At 43.6% G+C, this 9303-nt stretch overlaps 1 protein-coding gene across 1 annotated transcript in view; it reads left to right on the plus strand.

The window, feature by feature from the left end:
* LOC135400352 (moesin/ezrin/radixin homolog 1-like) overlaps window positions 1–8733 on the plus strand; it is a 40077-nt gene extending 31344 nt beyond the window's left edge. The window contains exons 11-14 of the mRNA XM_064632185.1: window positions 1014–1335; window positions 3706–3883; window positions 5339–5439; window positions 7748–8733. Of these exons, the coding sequence (XP_064488255.1) occupies window positions 1014–1335; window positions 3706–3883; window positions 5339–5439; window positions 7748–7912 (766 nt within the window). The 3' untranslated portion in view covers window positions 7913–8733. The remainder of the gene's footprint in view (window positions 1–1013; window positions 1336–3705; window positions 3884–5338; window positions 5440–7747) is intronic.
* Window positions 8734–9303: the final 570 nt, after the last annotated feature.

The raw sequence follows: 9303 nt of genomic DNA on the forward strand, positions 1-9303 counted from the left end.
CTGATCTTGCCCACCAGCATGCTTTGCGTGGCGGTGATATGTAATCGATGACTTAGGGGCTCAGGTTGTCTATCAAGCCAAACTCCTTTATAAACAGTGCCTTTTTAACGAAAAGAATGCTTTTTTTCAGTGTCGTCATAGCGCCATAGGCCCAGTACAATTTTTTAACATTTAGAATTAATTTTAAAACAAATATACATTTACCAGAACGATGAAGTGATTTTTTGGTCACTTGACTCTAATCTTTGTACCCGTACAACAAAGTGGGGTGGCCAAGCTGAACGCGTCGTTCGTTTAACCTGCCGCTCCTGTTCTCCCAGGAGACTGAATTGCCTTTCTTGGGAATTTAACCCGAGAAAGTCACTCCCTAGTTATACGTGGTATCTTTTGTCGAGGCAGCAAGCTTTGATTCATGGGTTGCATCTTCAAACTGGGCAGGGACGACAGCAACTTGGTGGCGAGGCACGAGTTGCTTGGACCCGCAGTCTTCCACAGCTGACCTTAAATACATAGTGGGCTGACATTTCAGCACGTCATGAACAGTGTCACATCTGTCGTTACCATAGTTGCGAATTATGTGATAATTCATTTGAATGTAAAGCTATAAATATATAAGAAGTGACTGGCTAGTCATGTGCATGTTTATAGGCTGTACTTTTGTTTTAGAAATAGTATTTTTGGTGGGTGCACATTATCGTAAATATTCAGTCTTCACAGTTCCAAGCAACGAAAACTGTTTGAAGCTTTAAAGCGGGAGAAACTTAACGATAGTATGAGAGAGAGTAGATTTTTGAGTGAGAAAGGGAAAGGAACACGATATGGCGAGAGGCAGTGTCGTCTGCAAATGAAGCGTTTATAGAGTTCAACCATGCCTGTACAAGTGGCTGTGTTTGTGATTAGTCGAGTTCAGTTCCAGGAAAGGTTTTATACAGGTCTTGCCCAAAGTGATGGTGACGTGGTTAACCTTAATACGCAAGGTTTGACACAAATTTCCATCACTCGTTGGCCCACAGGGAGAAGCTCCGAAAGGAGACTGAGGCCCGTGAAATGGCAGAGCGCAAGCAGCAGGAGTATGCCGAGCGCCTTCGGCAGATGCAGGAGGAGATGGAGAAGAGGCAGAAGGAGCTCTTGGAAGCCCAGGACACAATCCGCCGCCTGGAGGAACAGCTACGGCAGGTACAAGCAGCCAAAGAGGAATTTGAGCGCAAGCAGCGGGAGCTTGAGGATATGATGGTGAAGCTAGAAAATGACAAGGCTATGGAAAGCGAGGAGAAGTTGCGCCTTGAGGAGGACATCCGGGCCAAACAGCAGGAAGTGCAACGCATGCAAGACGAGGTAAGGAAAGCACACACTGTGTTTCCTGTTTTGTAGCTGTACTGGTGCCTGATTGAAGGGGGTCGAAGGGGGGGGGGGGGGGGGGTAAGGGTCAGCTGAGTCCCCACCTTCATGCAGTTCATTTTTGGATAAAGGATTTTCTTTAGAATATTAATTTAAGGGGAGATGCGGCAATTAAAATGTCGAATTTTGTCCAAAAAGTCGGTTTTTCAAAGTGCATTCTTGTGCTCCTCGAGTCTTCACTTATCATGTCACGAAGTACTTCAGTCAAATTCAGACTAGAAATTGATTATTTTGTAACCTGCACTCGCAAAAAAGTGAGTAGAAATTACGCTCGGAGGGCTCTTACAGTTTTGCCAATTGCGCGATACCTTTCCGACCGATCGGCGCCATCTTGGTATCATTTGAAAGAGGAGAAATCCAGCTCCCCGATGGCCGTAGTTTCACACTTCTCCGACAGCAAATAAGATCGATGAAAAATAAGATAAATCCGATCGATGAAAGCAAAACTCAAAGTGATTGGCTCCCGAGAGTCACGTGGCCAGCGCGCGGCCCTCCTATTGGCGGAGGCGGCGCGCCACGTTCAAAATGCGCGCTTTCCTCGATGTTCCGTGCTGCGTCGGCCGTTCCGGGGAGCTTGTAAAGCACAATGACATTGATTTTACGTAATATTAAGCTCTGAAAAAGCTGCGCGACTAGAAAGGCTACTGTCCTGGTGGGTTTTGAAGAGCTGCTGTAGCGATTTGTGACAAATAGAGCACATGAAACTTCGGAGCTGGTTTTCCCAGCTTTTCATTTGCATCCGATTGTCATCACGGCGAGCTTCACCATATCTGTACGATTGAAGATAGAGGCTTCCTGTCTGTTGCATGGAGTTCCAGGCACATTAGGGAGTGCAATAAAGCTATTAGTTATTATTTATCTCATACAGAACATTTTGTAAAGCCCTTTTTGTCAAGCAGTATATCTGTAGAAAAACAGGACATGGGGGTATTTAAACTTTGGCTAGCAATAAATGAGATGGGGAGAAAAACTAACAGCTTTATTGCACAGGGCAGGCCCTCAGTAATGTTTTGACATAAAAATATCACGATATTTCAACACAATTAATCAATCCATCAAGAGGCTCGTTAGACAATATGCTTATGCCTATAACTCAATAAGTAAAAGAGATATTCGGAAACTGATTGTTGCATTGAGATACTGGTGCTGAAATACATAAGCACGCCAAATTTGGTTAAGTTTGAACTATAAATAAGGAAGTTAGCTTTAATTGCCACATCCCCCCTTAAATTACTTATATCCAGTCAGAATTTTTATGCAGTGCAATATTTGTACTGCTGCATAATAAAGATATAATAGCACATAAGGAAGAGTTCTCTTAATGTTACAAGTATCTGGACGTTGCAGTGGTCAGCAACTACCCAATGGGAATCACCATTTGAAATTTGGCGCAGCAGCGGCAAGTAAATAAAGGAATCAAGCGTGAATATTGCAGTTTATTGTGTGCATTATGTGTATTATATAGGTTGTTCCACGAGAGGATGTCACTCAATTCCTAAAAATAGACTTACTCCAAAAATTCTAAAACTACTTGGAATACACTCAGACACACTTTTGTTGCAAGTTGAGGCGTTTGCATTGATGTTACGCATTAAGCTAATTTGCATAATTAAATTCTTAAAATTGCCAAGGAAAGGCAGCATTTATCTTTCTGAATTCTGAAGCCTATGGCCATAACACACTATTCGAATAAAAACCACTGGATTTTTTACAAGATTTCGACAAATTTGACGATGCGATAGGGGAGCGCAGGCGTGAAGGGGTTTCGACAGAGATGTTTGGCGCCAATAAATTCTACATTTCATCCATGATTTTGTGTAATATTTGGGATTGGGTGTCACAACCCCTTTAAGTCGTAGGTGTAATAGTTCAGCCGGGACCACTGCTTGTGTTTTCAATAACTGGGATTTTACTAAAAGTGGAGTTACAGTAACTGGGTTTTACTGTAATACGTGGCTTTATACACTGCAAGGCAACTATGTTCATGAGTGACGCCAGTTTAGCATGCAACTAAGTTCGAGCATACTGCACAGTGTTGAATGTCTGCCGCAGAAGACTGCGTGTCTTAGAGATCTAAGCTTGCTGCTGCTGTGGCCCCCCCCTTCCCTCCTTTGTCTCCCTCACAGAACGCCCATGGTCCAGGTACCAGATTTGGCTGCAAAACACGCATGTTATACAATGTACATTATGGTACTGGGCATTAGTTTCAAAAAGTGGATCAAGGATTGCAAAAAATGCTCTAGCACATGCTTTCTTAAAGTTTGTGTGAGCTTGCTGGCTTAAAGTATACCTTCTCTGTGGATGTAGGTGAACCAGAAGGATGAAGAAACCCGACGACTGCAGGAAGAGGTAGAAGATGCCCGCAGACGCCAGGAAGAGGCGGCGGCAGCGCTGGTAGCAGCCTCCACGACTCCTCAACACCACCATGTGACAGAGGCTGAGGATGAAGGGGAGAATGATGAGGAATTAGCGAACGGTGAAATGGGTATGTTCCTGCAACTGCTGTCGCCATCCAATTATTCGGACTTTGTAATTTTTCAGACAAAACTGTTGTAACCGTAAAACGCCCCATAGAGTAAATGTGTTTGTGCATCTAAGAATTCAGGTTGTTCCTCTGCAGACGTGCTTGATTATTCTTACTGATCTCGCCTCAAACGTGCGTGTTTTTTGGGACTTCCTGTCCCCCGAGTGCCACAAACACAGCAGAACAATGTGCTCCCGTGCCTGATATTTTTTACTGCACTACGAAACTAAAGCCATTCCCGACATAACGCGTGTGCAGAAGTGCAGCATGCATGCGGAGAGGCGTAGATTGTTCACGTGCTACCAAAGCCGAAAAGCGCACATCAGACACATTGCAAGAGTGTGTCCATCAGTCTAGAGCGCGTCTTCGGCTACAAGTATCTTTTATCTATGAGTGTTTTATAATGTCGTCGTAAACTTCAACTGAGGATGTCTATGATGTTACTGCAATAGGCGTGTTTTGTAGAAGAGTATACTCAAATTCATTGACGATCAAGATTAACGTGCCATCACCATTTGACACCTCAGCAACATTAGCATCAATGTCGTTTGTGACTGTGACGACGTCGTTGATGCGCCCCCGTCCACAGCGGCAATCCTTGCTGTGGTGGCTACACTGCTGATGCGTACAAAGATAGTACTACACTCGCTGCAGTTAGCTGTGATATGTTGTTGTGAATTCCTGCTGCAAGGCAGACGCTTTATGTCACTGTTCTGGGAGAAGGCTTTTGAAATAAAGTGGATTTATGTCATTCACTAAAAATTCGGACTGCCCGATAATTGTGACGTGAAAAATTGGTCGGCGACTATATTAGAATAGCCCTCCCATACTCCACATCCAGAATTCAGGCTGAACTTTTCTCAGTGTGTTAAAAGAAAGCTGTCCTCATAGCAAGGCCGGAATTTGGTCATAAGTAAATGTATGTCATATGCTCTGTCTTTATAAAAAAAAAATAGGAACATCCAGTTAGTCATAAACAACCCCCCCCTGCCCAAGACCTTCCTCAGAGCAGCGCGAGTGCCTTCACACAGTCAATGCATGCCCACCTTCCCGTAAACAAATGTCAGAAAACTTGGGGCAAATTTTAGGAAGTGCAACTTCTTTGTCTTCAGTGATAGGCATGATCTTGACAACAAAGGCTACTGTGGCTGACAGCATGCATCCGAAAAATTGACCACTTCCTTACATTGAGTGGTATGAAATATTGAGCACGAAAATACATTGTTTCTGTTGGGAGTTGCGTGGTCTGAAGTGTTTGTCTGAAAAATCTAGAAACAACAACAAATAAAGTATATTGAGCATCTCCGAAGCATCTTTGTGAACATATTGCAGCAGGTTGAGTGCTTAGATTTGAAATGCATGCATGTCACAAATGTTTGCCGTCCGATATGACCGCTGATAGAATCTTTTCTACAGGCGCTGAGCTCACCAACCACGAAAACGAGAACCTTCCACGTCCCGAAGAAGAGCGCTCCACTGCAGTATCCAAGCAAAAGCACCTGGGTGATCAACTAGAAGTAAGTTGACGTCTGTGTTGCTCTATGAACGAGTTTGTTCTGTGCTTCATTTACCTCTAGCATTAAGAATCCCGGGACACTGTTTTCAATAACACAGAGAGAGTGCGGGCACAGATCACTTGTGCAGTAGCTCTGACGTTTCCATTTGTGGGTTTCATTTGTTTGTGTGGCTCCTCAGTGCTTGGTCTCCATATGTCAATCGAAACACTCATCAGAACTTAATACTTTCCCTTGTGTTTGTACGGGTAGTGCATTTCTTGCGTTCTTAAATAAGAGGAGGGAGTTCTGTGCACGATCGTCATGTGTAGTGCTCTGGTATGGAGATCCGGTACGTGGCAATGTCAAGACTCCTGACTTGAAAGGCTCCTGACTTGAAAGGCTCCTGACTTGAAAGGCTCCTGACTTGAAAGACTCCTGACTTGAAAGACTCCTGACTTGAAAGACTCCTGACTTGAAAGACTCCTGACTTGAAAGACTCCTGACTTGAAAGACTCCTGACTTGAAAGACTCCTGACTTGAAAGACTCCTGACTTGAAAGACTCCTGACTTGAAAGGCTTTGGTGTCACTATTCCGTCGGGCGTATGCGTGAAAAAGTTCTGTGATCAGAGTTACTTCAGTTCACTGATAAGGAGTTCAGCTAGTTACCTGCCCCCAGTTTCCTAAAGGAGTACTTCACCGTAGCTTTATCAGTTTAAACCATCTGAGATCTTGCATCTGCTACCTTGTAAGCTATTCAAGGCTACAAATTACTCTGCTCGCGTAGGTTGGTACCTTCGTTGACTTTACTGAAAGATCAGTAACCTGCTCTGTAATATTAAGCGGTTTAAGAATGTTCCTTTCTATGCATAGCATTGACAAGGTACTATTAAGTCTGCCATGTGTCATGGTGTGACTGTTCCTTATGAGCCCAAGTTAACTTATTACAAGTTAAGTTACTCTTACAACTGCTAGAGGAAACAGTAAAAGGGAACAAGAGTGGGGCACCAGTCGTAGCCTGATTTTGACACCAGATTCAGAGTGAACGCTCAGTAAGGATCCTGCGTGGCCATATAATTTTTCTGCCGTACTAGTGCTTGAAGACCTTTGTGCTTTCCACTCACGGACGCAGCACTGTCGTAGAACTATCCGTGACAGTCAATGATGTCCATGCCATGTGCGTCGAGGAAAGTCAAAGCTTTGAACGTGTCCTCAGCCTCGTGATCCTGCTCAACCGTACGAGTCTTAGCATGTTTTTAGCGAATCCTGCATAGTGTTTTCCAAGAGCATGCGAGTTCTTCAGATAACAGAGGATTTACTGCACTACGAAAGTTCTTGCTCTATATGTGTCTTTGGCAACAGCTTAAAGCCACATCGTTTAGTGAAGAACCAGTGACAATTGCAGTGGTGGGGGCCCTGGGGCATACACCATTTGAAAACACTCAAATGCGGCACTGGGTCCGTGTATCAAAGGTTTGAATTGAAACCCGCTCACCACACAGCACAGAGAAGGAAATGTGTGCGGTACTACTTACTGTTCTACTACTACGGTACTACTACGGCTGTACTGTAACTAATTAAATAACTAGGTCATTCAGGTTATGTGCTATAGCCATTAAACACCTCTTAATTATTCGACAGTTCTGCATCGAGCCTGATCCAACAACTGCTTTGGAATATTCCACTTGAGGCCTGAAATCCTGAATACATTTTTTAAAAGAAAATTCTGGGTTTACTCCAATACAGCAAACACCGAGCGAGAAAAAAAAAAAAACCCTCAAAATCCCGGGATTTTGGGATATCTCGGATCGCAACACTAATTACTACTGCGCATAGGCAAAGCTGCGAGAACGCGATTTCAGATACTTCCGCATTATTAACACCTTGTGGTATGGTTGCTATTCTTATAAGGTGGGTTCTTTATATTCTGTGGGCAGTCTCAGCTAAGGCACATTCATGTTAGTGGTGTTCCTTCATGGTACCTCTGTCACTGGGATAGTGCTTAAAAATGTACCGACCATTAGTAGTATTACTACTTCTATGGAAAGCATTTAGCATTTCTGTAGTGAATAAGATAGGACATTTTTTTTTCTTTCTAATATATATATTGCACATGGGACAGTGTTAGTTACTTATTTGTAAAGGCTTCGTTTAGTTTGGGTCCGATAAGGTCAGGTTACGTGTACTGCAGTACGAATTAGAGAAACAAAGTTCACTTATGTGTCTGCTTCAAAGTTCAGCAATTTTAAGCTCCGACCTCGATTGCAAATGGGCCTAGCGAAACATGATTAATTACCCTCTTTACTAACCCTGCTACCATTTTCGTTCCAGATGCTAAGCAAAGAGCTCTCGGCTATGAAGGACGACGCCAAGCTGACTCGCAACGACCTCCTGCACCAGGAAAACGTGCGACAGGGCAGGGACAAGTACAAGACACTGCGCGAAATCCGCAAGGGTAACACCAAGCGCCGTGTCGACCAGTTCGAGAACATGTAGTCGGCCAGTGTTGCCCCACTTTTCTCATTGGCCACTGTGGCACTCCTTTTTTTCTCCCCCTTCATGTCCCTTCCCACTTTTGTAATGGAAGCAGCAAGGGCTGCCACCCAGTGGCCTTCTGTCATTGTCCCGTTGTAGCCTGTGAGGAAAGCATTCCGAGATTGAGTTCCCACGGCTCACAGTTGTTATTGTGTTGCGTCCCAAACGTTTTCCAGATTAGAGCACTATAGATAAGGGGAGAGGAAAATGCATAACTAAGAAAGCCAATCAAAAAAAGAAAATACCCCAGTGCCTGTGACCCGTCAACGTTGAGCGCGAAAGGTGATGGGCACTAAATTGTGTGACGTCATTTCCGAAAAAAGAAAGTTAGGAGGGGAGTCGTCTTGCACGGCCGCCTGTCGAAGTGTATTTTTGTACGCTGTTGCGATAGCGCATTTTTTTCTTGAATATATATATATAATAGTGCCTTATAGGAGGGAGCAAATATTTAGCTTTTAATCTCGGAATCAGGTGCTTTTTCTCTCTCTCTCTCTCTCTCACCGTATCGCGAGACACTGGTTCATTACTTACTGTGTTTGTTACAAAGGCTGTTGCAGTTGCGACTTTTTCTAGAGATGTACGCCACTGTCCACGTTTTCGAAAGAGCATCGTTTATCTGGCACTCTTCGTAACACTCTGTTACTGTTTTACAAGGTTTGTACCGAACTGCCTAGCTGCAGGAAAAGAAACTCGAAGTGATGTGCATGACGGCTGTAGGAGCTGTTAATAAATTAAGCTATTTTCTCCATGCCAAAAACAAAAAATAAACTCCCGTTTTACAACTGGTTGTCTGCGCTCAGTTGAATGCAGTGTTTTTGCTCTTGGCTTCGAGGGTTTATTCTTGTTTCTCTATACATACGGGGTTTAGTTTTGTCTTCGTGGATTTTGTTCTCGTTTTGTGCCTCTAATTTGGAAAAAAATATTTACCTTCACTTTGCTTCCATGCACAGAAGGTTCAGCGAATCCGTGTATTAGAACTCTCAACATAACGATTACATCTAGGGGTGTTGTGAATCCGATATTTCAAGATGAATTTACGAGCATTTTTATTTGAAAGTTTTACAGTATATGCCTTTTGCACTAATAGTGGCATTATCTGTCGCAAGAGACAAAATTCTTCTGTGGGGAGCCCTACTGCTTAATTTTACATAAGGTTTCAAACAAACTTCAAAATTTGAAATCAGGCTGTGGCATGTTACACAGATGAGGCTGTAATTGCTTCTGAACGTCCACAGGTCACTCGTGAAACAAATTAACTGTTTAAGGGCAACCTCTCTGACATCAAACCAAAATTCCCCCTCCGGTGCCGCTAATGTGCATTTGGGAGGGATGCCACCCATTCCTCAGACGAA

This window comes from Ornithodoros turicata, chromosome 7, assembly GCF_037126465.1.
Source record: "Ornithodoros turicata isolate Travis chromosome 7, ASM3712646v1, whole genome shotgun sequence".
Lineage (NCBI taxonomy): Eukaryota > Metazoa > Arthropoda > Arachnida > Ixodida > Argasidae > Ornithodoros > Ornithodoros turicata.